The sequence below is a fragment of the Trachurus japonicus genome, chromosome 16 (genome assembly GCF_045865225.1).
Source record: "Trachurus japonicus isolate A0001 chromosome 16, Traja_1.0".
In the NCBI taxonomy this organism is placed as follows: Eukaryota; Metazoa; Chordata; class Actinopteri; order Carangiformes; family Carangidae; genus Trachurus; species Trachurus japonicus.
The window spans coordinates 11,677,323-11,699,232 of record NC_140922.1 but is presented as its reverse complement, the minus strand read 5'-3'; the positions used below and the strand labels follow the sequence as shown (position 1 = coordinate 11,699,232).

The following is a 21,910-nucleotide window of genomic DNA, read 5'->3' as shown; positions in this document are numbered from 1 at the left end:
ACACACACACACACACACACACACACACACACACACACACACACACACACACACACTACAATTCAAGCTAGCGCAGCAGATGTTGCTGTTTTCCGTTTTACCAACAGAGGGCGACGTGTCCAACGTCCCCGCTTCCGGTCCGGCGCAGAGGGGCATGATGGGAAATGTAGTGTGAGCGTCGACGCTATAAATGAAACGGAACTTCCTTCATCGTCCTCTTTACTGCGCGAGCCTGAGCGAGACAGGTACGAGCCGCTGCCTTATGCTACTTGACAACAAATTAGCAGGAGATATGAACATTTAGTGTACAAAACCTCAGCTGAAATAAAATGTTATTGTGCTGTAGTGGTGAGTTTGTCTCCGTGTGGCCTCCGTAGTGTTTCGTAAAGGGTTGCCGGAGAGAAGCTAAGCTAACGATAGCTCGCTACACAGGACAACGTGGTGCGGTGCAGCTGCGGCCTAGTCGTTGGGCTGATTAAATGCGTGAAGCAAACGCATACTTGTATGATTTTTATCGTGTATATGGAGAAGTTAAAAGTTGACATTGCCATTTATGCTGGTTTTGTGGAGGTAGCTGATAAAATCACCGGCTTTACTTGACTCACGACTGCTAAGTTTAATGTTTCGCTGACACTAGCTGTGGGGAACAGACATGTGAATGGGATTTCTGCGAGTTATTACAACTCATATTCCTGTAATGAATTAAACCTTAAAGTTATGGTTTTATGCGAGTTAATTTGATGGAATAAAAAACTAAAATGCTACTGTCATACACGCTTCAGAGTTGTAAGGGCATATGTTTGTTTTAATTGAAACTAGTTTGTCATATTCTTGTAACGTTAGAAGTAATACAGCTGCAATTGCAAGATTGAATTTTTTTTTTGATCACTCAGGCAATATCCTTAGGCTATAAGACTGTTGTAACTGTCCCATGATCACCAAGTTATAATATTTCATCAGCTTGACACTGAGTTCTCATATTTACACTGTTGACTAACCTAATGTCTGATGTCCTGTATGTTATATTACAGGCACTTCTAAGCCGCCATGCCCGTTGCCAGGAGTTGGGTTTGTCGCAAGACATATGTCACCCCCCGCCGCCCCTTCGAGAAGTCCCGTCTCGACCAGGAGTTGAAACTCATTGGTATGCTGAGATTTTATTACCACCAGCACTTTGTCACATAACATCTTTTATTTAAATGAATTTGCACAAACCCTCTGCTGCATATTCACTATTGGATACATGGGTATCTTGTTGTGACTGGGACCACACTAAACTTACTCTGTTCTTCCTTCAAGGCGAGTATGGACTGAGGAACAAGCGTGAGGTGTGGAGGGTCAAGTTCACCCTGGCTAAGATCCGTAAAGCTGCCAGAGAGCTGCTGACTCTTGACGAGAAGGACCCCAAGCGTCTGTTTGAAGGTAAACACAAGGGGTTACATCACCGTTGCACCCTTATCACTGTCCACTGTGTTGGCCAATGATTTAATTATCAACTTGTCAGACCTTTCCATGGTGTCACGAATTCCTCGTCAATGAGGCCAATAGCCACATTAAATACCATCTACAGTGACTCTACCTGTATGTTTGGAGGTGTAAGTAAATGCTGCCGTGTGGTTTTGCAGGTAATGCTTTGCTCAGGCGTCTGGTGAGGATCGGTGTGCTGGACGAGGGTAAGATGAAGCTCGATTACATCCTGGGTCTGAAGGTTGAAGACTTCTTGGAGAGGAGGCTGCAGACGCAGGTCTTCAAACTTGGACTCGCCAAGAGCATCCACCATGCCCGTGTCCTTATCCGCCAGAGGCACATTCGGTAAGAAGGGTTCTGGTTATCAAATGTTTTAAAGGGTATTAAGTCTTCTGAGGGACTCATGACAAACTGTCGATGCTTCCTGTTCCATCAGAGGACCACCAACTTGTAACGCTCTCCGCTGAGTTAGAAATTTCAGCAAGGTCAATTCGGTATCAAAGCCGTATACCTTGTCAATAGACATTGCCCAGAGCCAATCCTGCCGCTGAGGGCTCAGGCTGTGAACACCTCGGTGTTGTGGCTGTCAGGTAAGGTACGGGGGATTGTACCTCGGGCAATTGTGCTCTTGTATTGTGATGTACTGAATACACTCAGGCTGATGATTTAAGCTATACACATTCAGATTTTCTGTGGTGTCACGAATTCCTCGTCAATGAAGCCTGCTATAAACTATTGGACCTAGCCCAAGAGTCTGTCTATTATCACTTTGACTCTTGTGTTTCACTTGGATTTTTTTGTTAAACTCAATGTGCAGAACATGTAAAATCCTTTTAAGAATGTGAATGTCTTTCTAAAGTGATTATCTCTCTCTGTATCTTGGCAGTGTGCGCAAGCAGGTGGTGAACATCCCCTCCTTCGTGGTTCGCCTGGACAGCCAGAAACACATTGACTTCTCCCTGAGGTCTCCATACGGCGGTGGACGCCCAGGCCGCGTCAAGAGAAAGAACGCCAAGAAGGGCCAGGGTGGAGCTGGAGGAGCTGATGACGAGGAGGAGGATTAAGAAGGATGTCATCTGGGGAGTGTGATAACTTCCTGATGTATCAAAATTTTCAATAAAAATATTCGGTTCTGACCAGAAAACTGAGTTTTTGACTTTATTTTATGTCCTTTATAACTCTGTTACTTCATTACAATGTATCGGTAATGTAAGCTGTGAAAAATCAAGATGGTCAATGGAAAATGATTGAGTTAGATGATGCACAAACTATACATATGGGACATATACTGTAAAAGTTACTGAGACGTTCATCCGTGGTACCCCTTGTGGGCTACAATGGTTCAGTCCAGTCCATGTTCAGTGCCCCCACCCCCTATTGAAATGGCCTCGCCCCCGAGAGGCGTCATCGCCCGTCAACCAGGAAGTAGATGCAGCCCCCGGTCCGCGGTGTGTTAGCGGTGTGGGTGTGCTCGCTCTGCCGGAGACCGTAGTCTTCAGACCGTGGTGGTTCAACACTTAAAATGTGAGTAGCCGAAAACTTATACCAATGTCACTCTTGTCCACTTATTTGGGTCGGTCTACAATCGTAGGTAAATACGTGAGCAGGTTGAAGTGGAGATGCTAACAGGCTAACGTAGTAGCGGTGAACAACAGTGTCCGTGTTCATCCAGTCCGCTCTCATCTGTCAGGATTTCTGAAGCAGGAGCTTTGTCCTCACAGTTTTTAGTCTGTATCTAGGAGCTTTGTGGTCAAAATGAAAACTGGGGGCATTTACACTGTAGCTTCTAGAGACTTTGTAGTGTTGGTGCGACAAACTCTTCATAGTTCCTTGGTGCATCATCCACAGCGCTGACCCCGGCAGGGTAAACCGGGTTATATAATATAAACTGAGAAATTTGCCGTGTACGGTGTTTCATCTTTGTATAAACGTCAATGGAAGAGTGACGTTGCAATGCTTCTCGGATGTTGCCTTGTCTGGGAAGATTTTTACTTCACACCATGTAGGTGATTGTGAAATAGCCAGGTAGCCTACATAGTGAGGATGTGATAGACATGGTTGACGCTGAAGTTAGATGAACATCTCCACTGTTTCAGGCAGACTTGTTACAATTAAACATCGAAAAAATAAGAGATGTTGAATAAAACATCTGTCGCATCAAATTGATTTCATCGTGTGAAAGTTGTGGACTGTGCCTAAGGACGCACTTTATCTTATACTTAACTTTTCCTTTCAGTACATTCCTCTGGTTTACGTTTTCTCTTACAAACCCACCAGGGTTTAAGTGTCCTCCATTACATTGTTGGTGCACTTACATGCAACCCTCACTTTTTATATGTGATGTAGCACTAATACCACCCATATACAGTCTCAGTGAGATTATTGGATTCACCAAGGTGTCCTTTTTGAGGCAGGATATTACAATAGACTGTACTGTATTGCCTGTATGGTTGCATGTATTGCACCCGTCACATTTGCATTGTTTTGCATTGGAGCATTATATATGTGTGTGTGTGTCTCTGTGCCACCAGAGCAATAATGTCTCCTGATGAGCTGGTGTACTTGGGAATCCTTGCTGCCTCCATCCCTGCTGGATTCCTCTTTCGTTACCTCAGTGAGTATTTTGGTCAGATGAGACTTTCACACCGAAGTCACAGTCAAGTTTGAATGTCAGACATTATAAGCAATATTTATTTATTTTTCAGTTTGCCCAATGCAACTGGTTGTACTTTGCACTGTCCCAACCACCCTGTCATCCGTTTATTCTTACTGCTGTACTGATATATGACATTTACGGAGGCTCTCCTGCAGCATGTGTCCTCCAGAGTCTCAGGTGCTTCTGCCACCACCTGCTGCTTCTTGTTAGGAGGCTTTTGGTGACTTAACTGTATCATTTTTCTCTCAACCCAGGTCCGTCTGTGAAGCAGGGGGCAGCTCTTCTTCTGGGCCTCTTGATCACCATCGCCACCTGTCATGTCCACACACTCCACTCTCTGGTGACGGTGATTGGAACATGGATTATTATAAAGAGCAGCTGGCGGTGAGGATAGGCAATTTACCATAACGTATGGCAAAGAAAAACAGCAAATCCTCATTTAGGTTATAGAAAAAAGGAATCACCTATTGATTAATTAAGTTATTGTTACTCACTTTATCTTTCCATTACTTTTTAGGAGAGGTTAAGCTTTGAGTGTTTGTGAATGTGAATTTCATTCTGTACATTTCATTTGTTTCATTTTCTAAAGGCTGACCAGTTCATTAATCGACTTAGTCTCAGATGTAGTGCACAGCAAAGATTGATGGACATCCATGAATGTAAAATGAACAGAAACAGTTTTCATGAACTGAACCTTAGATAATGTGCAGATGTAACATGTAAACTCACTTGTCGAATGTGTCTCTTGTCTACAAGGCATGCTCCAGCACTGAGTCTCACTTGGACCTTTGTCTACCTCCTCTTCTTCCGTCTAATCACCTGGGTCGGGCTTCCAGCACCGACACCTTTTGCCAATGCTGTCCAGCTTCTCCTCACTCTAAAGGTACGGAAACAGAAACCCAGTTTCACACAACATGAAATCTGTGCAGCAGAGAAACCAGTGGACAGCTCTGTTTAAGGTAACACTTTGTTGACTTGTGATGTGTCTCTCTGTTTTGAACTCAGATGGTGAGTCTCGCCAACGAGGTGCACAGTTTCCACACGGAGAAGAAAAAGGAAGTGAGCTCTTTTGCCAAGTCTCCTGTCACAGGCGGTCTGTCCGGAGAGCCCTCCTTCTACGATATTCTGTCCTATAGCTACTGTTATGTTGGTATAATGACCGGTAAGTCTGTGATAATGTCCTCTCAAAATCTTCTGTAGTAATAACATTAGTTGGAGAGAGTTGTTTCAGTTCAGATCTTAAGGAAACATATGAAAATTCAATTTGTGTGCGAGCTGCTGTTGTTGGTGCTCATTTGCTTTTGCATGATTTTTAACTGTTGTCTCTCTTTATCTCACCCTCTGCTTCTTGTCCAATATTGTGTGAGTCCATGTTGTTTTCAGTATTTTTTCTACATTACTTTTAGTTTTCAAACTTCTTCTTCTCTCTTTGTCTTCCTCCTCCTCTGACCCACATTGCCCTCCACTGTTCCCCTTTGTGTCTTGCATTATCACAATCGTCCATTTTTGTCCACCACTGTCTTCTCAACACGGCCTTTATTCCTTTATCTCATCCCTCCATCTCCGCAAAGGTCCCTTCTTTCGCTTCCAAACATTTGTTGACTGGCTGAAACAGCCAAGCCCGTTGGCGCTCCCCAGCTGGACGCCGTGCCTGCAGCGTCTGAAGCTGGTTCCTGTGTATGGCGCTCTGTTCCTGGCCTTCAACGCCCTCTTTCCTCTGGCTTATGTTCGCACAGACGAGTTCCTGGATGAAAACTTTTTCTTCAGGTATTGTGACCATGCATCACCGACATGATCATTTATTTCAATAATAATAACAATGTCCATGATGTGACTTGTAGATTAATTATGTTTTCATTGTAGTATTATTGATGTTATTTTAAATAATTTTAGAAGTAAGAACAGGAACATAAAAGAGTAGTTTTGAGAAACAGCCTCTAGATAAAACTAATCAGCTGAACAAAAAGACATTATCTAGCTAAAATTATTAAAAACTGTACCTTATAAAAAGTGTTTTTACATGGAAGATTATTTCTTAAATGTGTTTCATTGAGTTTAATCACATATGTTTTTGCTATTTTATTTGATCAAATATAGTTAGACAAAGGAATGAAAATGATTCCTGTACCTTGACTTGTAGAATACACTGTAAAGCTGTAGAGAGGCAAGTTGTAAGTGAGGTTGAATGTCTAAGTGTCCCCGGCATTTTTAAGATGAATAATGTACTTGTACTGTTCTTCTTTGTCTCTCTGTCACTAGGTTTTTCTACATGGTGGCCGTGTTCTTCGTGTTCAGGATGCGATTCTATGCAGCGTGGTGCGGCGCTGAGGCCGGTTGTATCAGTGCAGGTCTGGGCTGCTATCCAGAAAAGGCTCTGTCCAAACCCGGAGGAGGACCCACGGTCAACTACAGGTACACACTGTAATAAGAGGATGTATCTATATTTGTGTCTGTAATTGTGTTGCTTCCCTAGTGTCTTTTTTTTATGTCTTTGCCCCTGTGTTCAGTCCTGATCCCACAGCTGAGGAGAAATATGACTTCAAAACCATCCAGAACATCGACTGCTACAACACGGACTTCTGTGTGAAGGTGCGACACGGCATGCGTTACTGGAACATGACGGTGCAGTGGTGGCTGCATCACTACATCTACCCCAACGCGCCCTTCAAATCCTACACCCTCAGGTAAGGTTAATGTGTGCAGCAGGATGTGCTCACTTTACTTTACGCTTGCTTTATTGTGTTGTGGAATAATGACGTAAAATATGAGCAAAACAGCTGATGTTCCATATGTTGACTGTTGTTGAAAAATTAACAATGCCTTTGGTCAACAGTCTCTGACTTCTCCACCCTCTTTGTGCCATTAATTTATGAAAAACATTTTGTGATTATACACTTTAATTTCTTAAAAGAACATAATAATTTATAATAAAACCAAAATATTTCTCACATAGTGGTTATTTCATACCGTACCATAGAGTTTTAATGCCCCATTTATGTAAAAATTGCACATTAAAACTGCCGCTATGGGGCGTCGTTTAGCTCAGTTGATAGAGCAGGTGCCCCATGTGCAGAGGCTACAGTCCTCGCCGCAGCTGGCCCCGTATCGAATCCCGATTCAAGCTGCCCTTTGCTGCATGTCATTCCCCCTCTCTCTGCCTCTCCATTTCCTGTCTCTCTCTACGACTACACTATTGATTAAAGGCAAAAGCCCAAAAAATATACTTAAAAGAAAACTGCTGTTGTGCCAATTAAACTTCAGACCCAAAAGATATCCATCCATACTAACACACATGCAAATACACACATGACCATTCATGCACACTGAGCATCCATGAGGCAACAGGAAGTAGACTGACTTTTCCACAGTTGCACAAACACGATGAACTGGGAAAAGGAAAGAGAGTAACAGTGATAAAATGCAGAATTTAACGGCACAACAGGTGCTGGTAAAGACAAAGTAATTTTTTCTGAAAGTTATTTTTTCCCGTCCACAGGTGTTAGGGCAATGCGAGCCCAGAGTTTCCAAACGTGAATAAGTCTGGCAGCATTTATAAGACTCTTATAAATTGATATGCCATTGATAACTCAGGAGTCCTGTGGACTTAACGCCTAAATGTAGCAAAATTAACGTTCTGTAGAGGATAGAAACTCCAACCATGATGTTTCCCATTTGTCTGTAACTCTCAGGGCCGGCTGGACCATGTTCATCAGCGCCTACTGGCATGGACTGCATGCAGGGTACTACCTCTCCTTCCTCACCATCCCCTTGTGCATCGCAGCCGAGTCGGCCATGGAGGCTTCGGTCCGAGCCAAGCTGGGCCCTCGCGGACAGAACATCTTCGACTGGGTTCACTGGTTCTTGAAGATGAGGGCCTACGACTACATGTGCATGGGCTTCGTGCTGCTGAAGGCTTCGGACACCATCAACTACTGGATGTCCATCTACTTTATCATGCAGATCATCGCCGTTTGCTGTATAATAGTGGGCAAGGCATTGGGAGGAAAAAGAGAAGGGAGGAGAGGGGAGAAAAGGGAGGGAGAGAAGACAGAAGACGTGAACAAGACAACTGGAGAAAAAACTGATTGAGTGGAGGTAAAGAGAGAACTGGCTCCTGGATACTTTTTTGGACACGGGTTACTTCAAGACTAGAACTTCCAATATTATTTGCAAAGATTCCCTGACTGAAAGGTTCAACTCAATTTTGTAAAAAAAAAAAAAAAAAAACACACAATAGAGTGTGACATGTGAATTCCACTAAAACATTTTCCAACAGGAGACATTTCATATGTGTAGGGAATGTACATAAAAAGTACTGTGAACACTGGGAGAGGATTGTTTGAGCTCAACGAATGTTACTTTTCTATTGACAACTGGGGGAATCTTCCAATTCTGTACGTGTGGTTTAATTTCAAAACACCTTGCTGAGTTTGAAGTGATGTGGAATTATATTACTGGTCAAGAGACAGGCTAACAAGGTGTTTTAAAGCCTGGCGGCACTCAAACAATAACCAGCTTATAACACTCAGTGTGATCTCATAATTAGTTTCCATAACATAAACATTCCAACAGGACAGGAGTATTATGGTCCAGCATGTTTATACTGCAGTAAAGAATAAAAAAATAATTATTAAGGTACCATCATTAAGGCTCAGCTGGCATGGCCTGTGTGGTAATACCTTTCGTGTAAGATTTCCAATTTATGGATATTGTGAACAAATTAATTTTGCTGCCATTTGGCTTCTTAAATCAGCACCTTTATGACAACAAACAGTCTTAATTAGTTTAATTTAAGTTTAAATGGAGAAAACTTGATATTTAAAATTGGTTAGCATAATTACAAGCATAGTGAATTAAACTGGTTTAGGTTTGAAGGAGCAAAACAGGGTCCATTTGGTTACTTTTGTATTGCTGCCTAATTACATTAGCAACTCTTAAAGTGTTTAAATGACTTAAAGGCATTTTCAGCATTGTAGTTTTTGGCTGAACATTTCTGTGTGATGTGGTTTACTCCTTTGATCCAGTGAACCTTGAATATTTCTTTCTTTCTTTCTCCTTTGCTGTTGTTCTGCCTGTAACCGTAAAGATCATATCAGGAACATTATGCACTGTCACCTCTATAGCAGTGATGTATGAGTGAGTTTATGTATCTAAGTATGTACGTATGTATGTGCCATGTGAGCGATAGCAACAGATTCTTCACTGCCAAAATGTCTGTACTGCCATCATGGACCATTCAGGGCTGGGACCAAACATTTGATACAAAAAGTGGCAAGTTTAACATCAGAATTATAAGCTGACTTCTTAAAACAATGAATAAATGAATAACAGCACAGTTAGGGCCGGGCGATGCAGTTGAACTCATGATCACTATTTTAATTCAGTTAATAAGAAGTGTCGATATATGTCGCAATGTGAAGAATGGATGCCAAAACTCATATAAGATGATCAAATCGATGTGCAAAGCATTAAACTGCCCTAATGTTATGTATTAAACCTAATGATATGTGATCATAAAACTGATAATTGATAATGCTGAACTATCGCCCAGCCCCAACCCATTTGAAATATTATGTCAAGGGACCTTTTCATTCATTCCTGTGTCAAACTCTGTGATAGCTCTACTTTATCTGTTTTATATGAGAATGAATGACAGCTGAATCGAAAGGTCTTTCCTCCCAATGTGTTAAGTTGTCTAGATCTCACTTAGACGGGGGAGTGATTTAAATTACAAATTGATTTTGTGTTATGCTGTTACCCTTTGTCCTCTCTGTGCCAACCCTCAGCCCTTGCACGAACAGTTCCTTTTATTTTATGATTACATCACAGCGATGATTGTTGATTACAGTTTCTCAGCTCATCTCCACACTATTTATTTTTTCGCCGTTTTGTCTGTTTTTGTGTTTCTTCACACACTGCACCATCTGTAATGCTCCCTGCTTTGTTACATGTGTTACATGTGGCAAACATATCAAGATGTCCTCAGCAATGTTTCTCACCTGTCTTTTCTTTCTTAAAGTCTACTTGAAATAGTTTCCTGTGAGATTGTTCGTTATTAAGTTATAATGTGTGATGCGGTGTAGAACAGGGCTTCTGCGTATCACATTCACCCACATGCCAGACCAGGAAATCATTTACTCTCCAGCTATACCTAGTGAACACAAACACACCTGCTTAGTAACCTCACAACAGCTTTCTTTCAGCTAATATAAGAGCCAGTGTATGTCATTAACTACATTCCTAATAAACCACTGAAGTTGAATCTGTTTGTCACCAGACCTCGTACATTTGTAAATGAATGGTAATTACAGTATCTCCCTGGAAATAATGGGTTAAAGCATACAAGGAAGTACCTGTGTGGTCAGTCCCAAAAGGGAGTAAAGTCCGTGAGAAGGGACAACAGGGAAGTCATTCCCGGTAAGACTACACTTCCTCCTGACGAGCTTGTTCACCATTTGTTTCACTCTGAGTGTGTTGTTAATGAAGTATTCGATGTGATTGCAGAGGAACTGGTCATGTTGAACTACAGCAGAGAGATGGCCGGTGAACCACAAAGACAAAGCTTCAGTAAGTTGTATGACTACATTGAGAGTCTTTGTTTTTTGCTTTGTTCAGTTCAAACCTTCAGACCACACCTGAATTGACTGAATGTCTAAATAATGTTACTATTGATGTGGAGTCATATCATGTGAGTGAACCTTCTTGATACTCATTATTTGATTATCTGTCCCTCACCACTCTCTAAGGGACGGGTGGTTACCCTGGTGAGGAGCAGTCTCTGAGGTTACGACGGGCTTCGTCTCAAGTGTCAAATCAAAACTACCCTCAGTTCAACTGGAACTCAGCCCCTGAAGAGGAAGATGACGAGGTTGACGGCGGACCGACCCGGGACCTCAGATCCATCCCAATGCACATGGGTCTGAAAAGAGCTGTAAGGTATGAACATGACTAAATCTGTGGTATAGCTTCAGTTTGATGTGTTGAGGTGGTGGTGATGATCCACTACCAACAATTTTACAGCATAAATGGGAAAAGTTCTCAGCACTGAAATTTAATTCATCAGATAAATCTGCAGTTCCCATCAGCTTTATTGATCTTAATAGAGATTAATTTATTCATTCAGCTCATTGCTTTGTTTCACTCTTACTGCTCTCGTAATGACATTTCTAATTAGAAAGCTCTAAAAAACCCCACTGTTCATCACATGCTCAGCTCCAAACTGCAGACAGCCGCAGTTCATTTATTCAATAAAGATAATGGGGTAATGCTTTACTTTATGGGTTTGTGATTTCCTAATGGTTTAAGAACAATTTAAGAGACATTTGTTTGCAAAGAGCAATGTCATTTGGTACAAATTAATGAAAAAGCCCAATCAATAAATCTGTGTTCAATTCTCCATATTATGTCTCCATAAAGTTTCAATATTTGCATGTTCATGTGACTTGTGCACTGACTCTCTGGGATAAGTGAGAAACTAACCAGAATTAATTGATTTGAAATGTACCAACTCAACACTGTATTTATTTATTAAGAAATAAATTACATATCTCTTATGAAGAAATATCTTGAAAACTATTTGGGAATTACGGACCCATAAAATAAACTCTTACCAGTAATTAAATCAAATCACAGTTACACCAGAGAGAGACAATTAAGTGTCCATTACAGGCAGGTGCAGCAAATGCAGGTGCCGGTGGTCTCCAGCACGGAGTCATGGAAGTTGAAGAAGGCCAAACATCTGCGCAAATTCAAAGCCAATGCCAAAGGATTTCTCAAATTATTGGCACTATGGAACAAGACTATGCAAAAGATTGGAGGTACACATCCAGTTCACATTCATATTAAGAGGTTTGATAACAGACAGTATGCCATGTCCATAGTGTAGTAATTTGAGTAGTTTGCGTATTGACTGAATCATGTCACCTTTTCCCCCACAGGGAACTACGGAGGCGGCGTCCTGTCGTTCTTTCTGTTCCTGAGGTTCCTGGTGGTGCTCAATTTGGTTTCCTTCTTACTGATCGCTGGATTTGTCCTCACCCCCAGCATTGTCTTCAGATCTAAGGGCACCAGCATCATCAACAGCACTGGTAGCCATTTTTTCCAAACTCTGCTATGTCAATGCTCAACATTTAATTTTGCTTTGACATGATGGTATTATGTTGTCATGGCTCTTCATTTGATTCTGATGTTTTAGCACAATTCCTTCTAATATGAGGAGGAAGCATCCTCACGCTTTGATGCAACAGTTTCCAGGCAACAGCATCAGCGGCTGGGAAAAAAGACTCACTGGTGCACGGGCAGAAGATTTGATTGCAAAACACGATATATAGCGGAAGTTTATTGTTCACCATGTGTAAAATATAGAGGATGTCATAGGTCTTTTTCATTACATACATTTTGATGTATCATAGGAGCAAAAAGTGATTTTATTCAGCAATACCATTTGATTTTCAACACTGTGTGAGGAAGCTATATAGCTGTATGTAGTTGACAGTATTGGAATTACGACCCACTGCCTATGCTATAAAGCAAGTCACAGACCTGCATTTAATCACCACTGCAGCTTTTATTCTGCCTCTATTTCTGTTACTCTTAAAACTGCAGGACAACTACATATATGTTGAGAGAGGTGCAAGGAAACAGGAAAAGAAATCATCTAATCTGAGAATGCATGCAGAGATCATCAAGCTTTCCCCTTGCTGTGTTTTCCAGGTCTGGTGGAATGTATGGATTATGACCCTAATCCTCAAGGCCTAGTGGCGTTCTATACTTATTTCCTTGACTTGCTGTCAGGAACGGTGAGAAACTGCAACATTGAAATAATCTGCACACATATGAGACTTGCACAAAGTAAAGCAGAACAGATATGAGTGTTTTCCTTATCTGACGTTATAATTATTTTACACCTTTGACCTTTTAAATATATGCGTGGACTGTCCATGACAAAACTGTAACTGGGATTTTAGAAATACTGAGGCTGTGGCTTTTTTGGGATAATAGACTCCGGGAAGTTACTGGTGTCATCCAGGAACAGACCACAGATTGTTATTTTTACATTAACAAACAAGATTGTGTTACACTTAGACAATGCAACCCTCACTGTTTCCAGTATTTGTGCAGGGCTAAACATCTCCTGTCTCCAGCTCCATAATAAATGGATAAGACATATTTTGATCTTCACAAATAAGTCCCAACAGGAAAGTACATATAAATCAAAATGTCAAACCAGAGCCTTAACAAACAAGTAATGATGAGGAGTGCATTATATAGTGCATCATATATTAATTTTATTCTAGTAACCTGATGTGGCATATAGTTTTTATGACGTCATAATAAGGTTAAAAGGTCGTGTACATGACAAGATTGAACATAGTCGAGTTGAAGTCTACATTTTAAAATAAAAGATCCATATGCTCCAACCATATTCTCAGAGAGTCGATTTAAACTAAATCCATTGTGCATTTAAGGTCTTCAGACATGCTTACACACCATCTTCTCCTCATAATTCAGGGCTTCATGGAATATTCCTACCTGTTTTACGGCTACTACAACAACACAATGGTTGAGGACTCAAACTTCTCCTACAACATCCCCCTGGCCTACCTCTTCACTGCTGTTTTCTACTTTGCCTTTTGTCTCATTTGTATCATAGAACGGTCAGTGACACAGCAAACACGTTCAGATTTAGCAGATCAGCAGTCATTATCGAGCATGTGTGTGTGTGTGTGTGTGTGTGTGTGTGTGTGTGTGTGTGTGTGTGTATTTGTGTGCCCTCAGCTGTCTCACAGCAGGGTCAGGCTGGTGACTGAAATAAACAGAGCCACATTTAAAATTGAGCCGAGAGTGCTGTCACCTTGACCTGCATCTGTATCCTCCTCTCATACACAGTATGGGGACTGCAGCTCGAGTTGCTGTGGCAACGGGAGGCAGCACTGTGGGCAACTACAGCATGATAGTGTTCACCGGCTGGGACTACGGTTGCCTTGGAGACCAAGCTACCAAACTGAAGCAGAAAAACATCCACTACCGGCTGCAGGTCAGAGGGGATCTGTCCTACTTACCAGGAAGGAGGACAGATAGGAAAAGAGAAGCATGATTGACATGTGGCAGTTTTTACTCTCTCTGCAGTGTTACACAGTCATTATTGACCCCTAACCTCCCCTCTCTAATGTCTCTCTCCATCAGGTGGATCTGGAAGAGGAGAGAATAAAAAAACTGGCAGCTGCTCTGACTTTGTGCCAAAAAGTAGTTTTATACTCCTTACGTATTTTTATGTTTTGGGTTGCAGTTGGGCTCATTGGGGGAGCCTTTTACTGCATCTTTCAGGCTACCAACTTCAGCCAGGTAAACAAGGGTAAAGCAGAATGGTGATGGTCATGTGGTTTTGTTTAAGCCTTGAGTGACATTTTGTCTCCTGTCTCTTCCAAACAGAGTATGAGTGGGGAGGAAGGGATCCTGGGTTTGCTTATTGAGTATCTTCCCTCTATTGTCATCACTGCTGGAAATTTCCTGGTGCCTTCCCTGTGTGACCAGATTGCCAAAATAGAGAGATACTCTCCCAGCACCACCATCATAATGGCCCTATTAAGGTTTGCACTGCGGTTAATGTCAGAGCATACTATTTGGTTTAATCCGGCTCAGTAATCGTATACACTTAAGATGACACATTTCTAACCTTTAAACCCCTTCAAAAATCTTAGCGTGACAATTAGATAGTATTTGTCTTCCTTGTCCAGGGCAGTGTTCCTGCGTCTGGTGAGTCTGGGTGCCATCCTCTTCACCCTGTGGCGTCAGATCACCTGTGAGGGAAACACAAGAAGTGGAGACAAATGTCAAATGTGCCAATACAACCATGAGGACTACCCGGTAATTTTACCACTTGACTGAGTGCATGAATATTGTCTTCAAAGGTGCTTCTCTGTCACAAACTGGATCGAAAGAGCCACCAAGCTGTTAGACAAGTACTAGCTTAAGAAAAACAAAGAGAGAATTCTTGGGATAGCAAATAATGCTTCAGTTAGGCGATCACAAAAATGTTTGTTTTTCTAATCCAACTTCCTTGTTACGGCTGGATTTACATAAACAAAAATCTTGGTTGCTGTTTGTTTCTGCATCAACACATTGTAGAGTGGGATCAGCTACAGTAGATAACTGCAAGAGGAAGGAAAAGACTGACTGAAACACTGATGTGGTGTTAGTTTGCCAGATGCCTGCAGGTCGCCACATTATAAAAGAGATTATGACATAATTCTGCAGTAAACCATTTTGAACCAGTTTCTGTTTAATTATGTCATACGTTATGACAACAGATAAAACATTCTCATGATTGTCTGTCATGATGTAGTGCTGGGAAACGCGTGTTGGGCAGGAGATGTACAAGCTGACACTGTTTGATCTCCTCATAAACATCGCTGTGCTTGTGCTGGTGGAGTTTCCACGCAGGTAAAAAAAATGACTGTGTCAACAATTTGTCTATGTTAAATAATAAGGAAACAGCGTGTTTAGCATTTACTGTAAGTTCTTTTATTGTGTGCCTGTTGTGTGTTTGTGTGCATGTCAGGTTGGTGGTTGACAACTGGCAGAATAAGCTGACTCGGTGGCTGGGTCGGCAGGAGTTTGTGGTTCCTGCCAATGTCCTCGGCCTGGTTTATGGTCAGACTGTGGTTTGGGCAGGAGCTCTGTTTTGCCCTCTGCTGCCACTCATCAACACCATCAAGTTTATCATCCTCTTCTACACTAAGAAGGTGAAGATGAGAATACGGTAAACTCAACGTTTCACACAAAGCCACTTGTTTTATATCCCCGTTGCCTCTGTCCCTCTTAGATCACACTCTTCCAAAACTGTCGACCAGCACTGAAGACCTTTCGCTCCACCACCTCCACCTTCTTTTTCCTGTTCGTGCTCCTGGTTGGCTGGGGTCTGGCTACAGTTGTCATGGTTTACAGTTTGGCTGAGTGAGTGCTGATTGCTGCGCTCTGTCTTCTAACAAATATAATGGAAATTTTTTGAGTTTTTGCTCTGCAGGTCAGAAACTAAAGTACTGTAAGAAGACCAGCTGGTTGGCAATGCTATAAGTTTACATAAGTATGTTTTCCATGTTACATTACAATGTTGAAGAGAAGTGTTTCCCTCTGTCCTCACAGGATCCATCCGTCTAGGGGTTGTGGTCCGTTCCGTTTCTTCCCCAGTATGTGGTCGATTGTTCCAGCCTCTTTCGACAAACTCTCTGAAACCTCACAAAACTTTCTCTTCTTCATTGGCTCCCAGGCCTTCTCCATCCCTTTGTTCGTATTTTCATGGTGAGTACATTTGTACTTGCTATAGGACCATTACTGCTGTACTGTTGTATAGTGCTGTTTTTAATTTCACCCTATATTTTACCTCTTATTTGGTCTTTTATGGTCCATTCCATGATGTATGATCATGTTTTTGTTTTTTTTGCACGACAGTGTGGTGTTGTGCTATTTCATAGCCTTTGCCTCTGTCTATGGGAAACGGGTTGCTCTGCTAAGAGCTCAGCTAAAACAGGTGAGCTGTTGGCATTGACATATGTATATAAAAAGATATACATGGTACTGAATTGTATGATCATACAGTAAATGCTGGCCTTTGCTGCTTCCTAATACTCACAGTTTTACTAATCCATTGGTGGGTCTTTGGCTTGCAGGAGGGCTCTGACAAGAAGTTCTTGGTCAAGCAGATTGAGGAGCTGAGTAAACAGCTTAAAATACCCAGTGCAGGAGTACAAGACTGAATGTATGAAACATGTTTAGTGTCTTTAACCTTCTTTATTAACTTAAAACCACCTTTGATTGAAAATGTGTTTTTATCATACTTTGGCCTACTTCTCTTGTTTGTGTGTTCAGACTTTGACACTTGAAGAATGTGTCCATACTGTTCTGCTGAAAGTGGAAAACGTCTCCTCTCTTTTTCTTCTTTCTTTCTTTCTTTCTTTCTTTCTTTCTTTCTTTTTTTAACCTGTGAACATGATTTCACTTTCTCACTTCTGGTTTTGTACCAATCCTGGTCCAATGAATGACTCACAGCCTACAAGTGGCATGTGGAGACTTGAAGACTGCACTGCACAGGGGCTTAGGAATGTCTTTCAGCAATGTCAGAGACATCTTGTGTCCAGCAGTTAAGCTTTTTAAATGAAAAATGTTGGTATATTCATATATTCTGGTCCTCATTCTGGTGAGATGTGGGGCTATGTGTTATTTCTAAGAGAGTATTTATAGATTATTAAAGGTGTCTGGAGGGTTCTGGAGACATGAAACTTAAAGAAACATCTTAAAGTATTGTATGCTGGATCCCTGTGTCATATGACTTTCCTTTGGTTTTAAAGCAAAAATTGAAAAAGCTGCTGAGTTTGTGTTATATGTTTTGCTTACATGATGCCAAAAAGTACATTTTATTGTATATACAGAGATCTATCACTTTTTTTCTGTCCATGTAAACCGATCTGAATGTTTTTGATCCTTTAACACGTTGAAACAATATCCCTGTCCTGTACAAACATGCCTCTCTGTCACTAATAAACTGAAAGGAGTCATGACCCCCTCTAGTGTCAAACATGTGGTATTGCATGCATGAGTAATGTTTACTTCCTCTTCTTTGGATCTACTAGTTCCTGGGGCAGCAGCCAGCGACAGCAGCTGTTCTCCCAGTAGGTTAGTGGTTGTGTTTTCATGCTGTTTTTAAAATTCACTCATTGGAAAGTTTGTTGGAGTTTATTGTGAGGGAGCAAGTTAAATGTCCCCTCACAGCTGCGTCGTTTACACGTTATGTAAGTTGGAAAGTAGAAAAGATTGGCTAACGTTAGCTTAGCTGTAGCCAATATATCTGCAGCAGCACTTGAAACTGTGGCATTTCTGTGTTCACACGTCCCTCTATCGAGCAACTTTTAAACTTTTCTTATTCCGCAACCTTATATCTTTACAGTCGTTCCGGTTTTATGAACAAACAGGGTGGTTTACCTTGTGTTTTTTACTGTTCATTCCCGCTCCAGTCCTGCTAACTTAGCCTGTCGAGCTAGCTGACCGCTAACGAGCAGGAGCAACAGTCGTCAAGGCAACGATGAACATTCTTCCGAAGAAGAGCTGGCACGTTCGCAATAAGGACAACGTCGCGCGAGTGCGGAAGGACGAGGCACAGGCCGCCGAGGAGGAGCGCGAGGCCAAACGGCGCGTGGAGCGAGCCGAGCAAGAGGTGACCCTGTCATGTTGTCATGTGTCCTAGACTGACGACGATGATGGTGGTGGTGGTGGTGGAGGAGGTGGAGGGCAGCCCCATCATCGTGGCTGCTGAAGTAGAGAGTTTGGCGTTTATTAGAAAATAATAATAATACAATTTTAGACTAATGCACATGATACCGTTGTGTCAGGTCCAGGTAGTGGGGTTCATACACCAGACAAGAGCCATATCAGAGTGTAGAGGGGTGTAAGATCATAAAGACCTGCAAAGTGAAATGAAATAATTAATAAATCTGTGCTGAACCTGAGAGTAAAGCTGTGTAAGGGCTTCAAAACAAATCCAATGCGATACTTCCCTCTGGTCCTGATCAACACCAGAGTTAGAAATCAGTTGTAATTGATTTACAATGTTTTTCATTTGTGGTGGACCACATAGGAGAGCATTGGGATGTGGAAGAATGTGTCTTCACAATCGTATGCTGGATGCATGTTTTACCACAACTCTTTTATTGGTAATATTTATAGGAATAGTTTCTCAGTGATATAATACATGTCTTTTTTAATCATTTGCTGTGGTCCTTGTGTAGTGCTGTTGTAATCCATCTAATCAAGTTTTCATTTTCATGTATTTCAATTGCAATTACTTTGTCTCCACAGGCACGTACAGAGTATCTAAGAAGGAAATCCCGAGCTGCTCTTGAGGCAACAGGAGGGAGGAGGGATGGTGATGGTGATGGTGATGGTGATGATGATGATGGACGCAGTGGAGGAAGTGGCGTTTTGGAGCATCTCAATCTTTTTCCACTGGAGGAGTCCTCAGAGAAGAAGGGGAACGAAGAGTATCTCAGAGAAAAGAAAGAAGAAAAGGTGATTATGCCACTACTGTTATCACTCCTCTCTGCTCTGGTTTCCTTTAATGATTCAGAGATTATGATCTCATCCTCCTCCGAAATACAACCACCTGTCATCATGTTACTGAAACTCCATATTGAGGTCATCTAGCAGATAAACTATCCTCAGGACAATTCAGCCAACTCCATGTCAATGAGGGACAAGACATTTGTCTGAAACCAATAGAAAAACCAAGTGTTTTTTGTTTTTTTTAATTTTTTATGGTCAAATCTAAAATCAACGCTGATCTTTTAAGCTTAAGCTTGTTCACTGTTTCACTCAGCTCTTTTATGAGTCAGCCGGGAAAACATGAAACCATGCCCAACAGTCTGAACGGTCAAACACAACCTGATATTTCCAGATATTTGTTTTACTGCACTGTGTATATGACCAGGAAAAGGTGTTGTGATCTAGATTCAGATCTCATGACATAACTGACATAAACTGTGTAACCCAAATATCCATCTGCACCATTGAGCCTTTTTCAGTTTCTCTTTGTTTCCATACTTTATCATTTAGTCAAATGCCAAAATGCTGATATGTTGACCAGATATTTGAAGTCAAAGCTAGAAAAAACTCCTGAATATATTCTGGATGCAGCGAGCAATACAAGCAGTGGAAACACTTACCTTACTATCACACTCTTAAGATTGAGTGATATTAGTTAAGGGAAACATTAGTTATTTTGCTATAAGGTTTAAACGGGTAACTGGCCCTCTGTCAACAAACAATTCATTACACTCAAATCACATAGCTGTTGGGTTTCCTTGCTTCTTTCCCTAGGAGAAACAGGAGCGGGCCATCGGCTTGCTGGTGTCTCTTGGACCTCAACCAGGGTCCGAGGTCACTCCATGGTACCTGAAAACTGGTCAAGAAAAAGAAGAGAAGAAAGAAAAAGAAAAAGAAAAGCAAAAGGGGATAAGTGAAGAGGAGCGAGAGAAGAAGGATCGCAGACTGAAGGATAGTTTAGACCCATTAAAAGATATGGAGAAAGCTCTCGGTATAAAACACAGAAAGGAGCACAAGAGCAAGAAGAAGGAAAAAAGAGACAAAGGGGAAAAGAGCGGCAGTGGAGAAAGGTAAGGATATCAATATTGCTAATATATGCTTTTGTTTGTTTTTACAAACTACTCATGTTAATCGTAAATATGTCATCTTGTCACCAGACTATAGAGGTGTTCTTGTAGTCCACTTCAATAAATAACTAGAAATGGGAATATGTGGTGGTGATGTGATGGTTATTGTCATCAAACAATAAAATAATTTCTATTCTGTCATTTCCAGCTCCATAGAAAGGCTACGTGCTGAGCGATTACAGAGGGAGGCTGAGGAGAGGAGGCGAGCCCAGGCCCTGATCGACCAGCGGAGCGGCAAAAGAAAGGAACCAGGGAAAGAGGTGAACGAAAGGGAAAGGCCATACAACAGCGCCTACTTCCCAGAACTCGCCCGAAAACGACAAAGGCGGGATAGAGACAGCTGGAGAGATGAAATATTAAAATCATGAACTGTGATGGTGTGTTAAAGGACGAATGCTGTGACCAACAGTTTGTCTACAAAAAAACACAAAGTCCATAAAAAGAACCACATTGTGAGCATTTTTGATGCTGTTGTGATGGTGAGGCAGATCATAGGTCTCTTATTTTCACTTTTGAATTACTTTGTACACCCAGTAAAAGAAACTCCTGCAGCAGCGAGGTCAGAGGTGAGGTTCAGCTGCAGCTACCTCTGCCCCTGCAGCGCTTTGCTCACGATCACGTCAGCGGGGCAGATGGTCGCCATCACAGGGGGCATGACCCCAGGCTGTCGGCAAAGAAAACACTCGTTGAACAACTGGTAGTGTGGTTTATATTGCTGTGATGATTATTCTTATTATAAAGTGTTAAAAGGTTGTAAGGTGAGCAACCGCCAGCACACAGTGAGTAATCAATCTCAGTCATATAATCACAGTCACAGTGGGAAGAGTGGAGGTGAAACAATGTTGGAAAATCTGAATCTGCATCCTCTAAATGATTTGTCTTTTTTCAGTCATTTAAGCAAATTATTTCCCCTTTTATTTGTTGTTTTGACTGCTAGTTAAAAAAGTAAACAATTAAAGGGGGTGTTAGTTTGGGTTTCATGATGGAAATGTTCTCTATTCAGTAGTAACTGCTACCTGCTGCTGTACGTGAAATCACAGTGTTTGTCTGGTGTAAAGTTTGGTGGTAAAGATAAATACTTTATAATTTATTTTTTACCATTTCTTTTCGTTGTCCTTAACTCCTCATGTGTAGCCTGTATAATTTATTAAATCCAGGGTGACATCAGTTGGACTCTTTCTCCATTTTGTTTCTTGCTATTAAGACATTAAGGCCTTTTCCATAGAAGACGTTTTCACATCAGACACAATAATAAAAGAAAATGTTTCAATGAATTACAGCTGAATTTCTCTGAGCTGCTTCAGTTCAAGGGTCCCGGTATTGTCTGTGATGGCTAAACGGACAAATGAATGGAGCAAGTGTTATTAGTAACACTTGTGCTTTTCCTGCTAGTCAAAATGTCTGCTGTGAAAAAGGCCTTCTGAGTCATAGGCAGTCACAGCGAAGATTGACATTTAACTACTTTAACACTGCTAAAAATAGGCCTATATAAGGAGAAAATGCACTCAGCCTCCAGATTAAGTGATTGGATGTTTGGTCATTGAGTCTGTGGGTTCAAGAGTAGTAT

General features: G+C 41.6%; 4 protein-coding genes across 5 annotated transcripts; all 4 read left to right on the top strand.

Annotated features, from left to right (window-relative positions):
• Positions 1–215: 215 nt before the first annotated feature.
• rps9 (ribosomal protein S9) lies at positions 216–2,611 on the top strand. Its single transcript, XM_085801427.1, has 5 exons — positions 216–245; positions 1,032–1,144; positions 1,300–1,422; positions 1,626–1,812; positions 2,354–2,611. The coding sequence occupies exons 2-5, from the start codon at positions 1,048–1,050 to the stop codon at positions 2,529–2,531; spliced, it is 585 nt and encodes a 194-aa protein (XP_085657553.1). The 5' UTR covers positions 216–245; positions 1,032–1,047; the 3' UTR covers positions 2,532–2,611.
• A 259-nt stretch (positions 2,612–2,870) lies between these two features.
• Positions 2,871–10,382, top strand: mboat7 (membrane bound O-acyltransferase domain containing 7). Its single transcript, XM_085801420.1, has 9 exons — positions 2,871–2,991; positions 3,999–4,081; positions 4,378–4,507; positions 4,880–5,006; positions 5,129–5,285; positions 5,695–5,890; positions 6,383–6,535; positions 6,631–6,807; positions 7,813–10,382. The coding sequence occupies exons 2-9, from the start codon at positions 4,006–4,008 to the stop codon at positions 8,210–8,212; spliced, it is 1,416 nt and encodes a 471-aa protein (XP_085657546.1). The 5' UTR covers positions 2,871–2,991; positions 3,999–4,005; the 3' UTR covers positions 8,213–10,382.
• A 110-nt stretch (positions 10,383–10,492) lies between these two features.
• Positions 10,493–17,306, top strand: tmc4 (transmembrane channel-like 4). The gene is made up of 16 exons (XM_085801419.1): positions 10,493–10,690; positions 10,870–11,059; positions 11,792–11,940; positions 12,061–12,210; positions 12,836–12,921; positions 13,634–13,779; positions 14,012–14,159; positions 14,309–14,467; positions 14,555–14,712; positions 14,860–14,989; positions 15,468–15,565; positions 15,684–15,867; positions 15,948–16,078; positions 16,268–16,423; positions 16,574–16,652; positions 16,792–17,306. Exons 1-16 carry the CDS (start codon positions 10,639–10,641, stop codon positions 16,876–16,878), a joined length of 2,103 nt encoding a protein of 700 aa, XP_085657545.1. The 5' UTR covers positions 10,493–10,638; the 3' UTR covers positions 16,879–17,306.
• A 584-nt stretch (positions 17,307–17,890) lies between these two features.
• leng1 (leukocyte receptor cluster (LRC) member 1) lies at positions 17,891–21,601 on the top strand. Of its 2 annotated transcripts, XM_085801422.1 has the most exons (5): positions 17,891–17,905; positions 18,133–18,332; positions 18,974–19,183; positions 19,991–20,286; positions 20,492–21,601. In XM_085801422.1, exons 2-5 carry the CDS (start codon positions 18,201–18,203, stop codon positions 20,709–20,711), a joined length of 858 nt encoding a protein of 285 aa, XP_085657548.1. In that variant the 5' UTR covers positions 17,891–17,905; positions 18,133–18,200; the 3' UTR covers positions 20,712–21,601. The 2 variants fall into 2 exon arrangements, with proteins under 2 accessions (XP_085657548.1, XP_085657547.1); XM_085801421.1 differs by lacking the exon at positions 17,891–17,905 and having other exon boundaries at positions 17,976–18,332.
• Positions 21,602–21,910: the final 309 nt, after the last annotated feature.

What these genes read in the sequence shown, in the direction of transcription:
- rps9 (XM_085801427.1), top strand. Translation starts at nt 1,048, where the DNA reads ATGCCCGTTGCCAGGAGTTGGGTTTGTCGCAAGACATATGTCACCCCC. An exon ending in CCAGGAGTTGAAACTCATTG is followed by an intron (nt 1,145 to 1,299) that starts GTATGCTGAGAT and finishes TCTTCCTTCAAG; the next exon opens with GCGAGTATGGACTGAGGAAC. An exon ending in ATCCGCCAGAGGCACATTCG is followed by an intron (nt 1,813 to 2,353) that starts GTAAGAAGGGTT and finishes GTATCTTGGCAG; the next exon opens with TGTGCGCAAGCAGGTGGTGA.
- mboat7 (XM_085801420.1), top strand. Translation starts at nt 4,006, where the DNA reads ATGTCTCCTGATGAGCTGGTGTACTTGGGAATCCTTGCTGCCTCCATC. An exon ending in ATTCCTCTTTCGTTACCTCA is followed by an intron (nt 4,082 to 4,377) that starts GTGAGTATTTTG and finishes CTCTCAACCCAG; the next exon opens with GTCCGTCTGTGAAGCAGGGG. An exon ending in AGCTTCTCCTCACTCTAAAG is followed by an intron (nt 5,007 to 5,128) that starts GTACGGAAACAG and finishes TTTTGAACTCAG; the next exon opens with ATGGTGAGTCTCGCCAACGA.
- tmc4 (XM_085801419.1), top strand. Translation starts at nt 10,639, where the DNA reads ATGTTGAACTACAGCAGAGAGATGGCCGGTGAACCACAAAGACAAAGC. An exon ending in ACAACCATGAGGACTACCCG is followed by an intron (nt 14,990 to 15,467) that starts GTAATTTTACCA and finishes GTCATGATGTAG; the next exon opens with TGCTGGGAAACGCGTGTTGG. An exon ending in ATGGTTTACAGTTTGGCTGA is followed by an intron (nt 16,079 to 16,267) that starts GTGAGTGCTGAT and finishes CTGTCCTCACAG; the next exon opens with GATCCATCCGTCTAGGGGTT.
- leng1 (XM_085801422.1), top strand. Translation starts at nt 18,201, where the DNA reads ATGAACATTCTTCCGAAGAAGAGCTGGCACGTTCGCAATAAGGACAAC. An exon ending in TGGAGCGAGCCGAGCAAGAG is followed by an intron (nt 18,333 to 18,973) that starts GTGACCCTGTCA and finishes TTGTCTCCACAG; the next exon opens with GCACGTACAGAGTATCTAAG. An exon ending in AAGAGCGGCAGTGGAGAAAG is followed by an intron (nt 20,287 to 20,491) that starts GTAAGGATATCA and finishes TGTCATTTCCAG; the next exon opens with CTCCATAGAAAGGCTACGTG.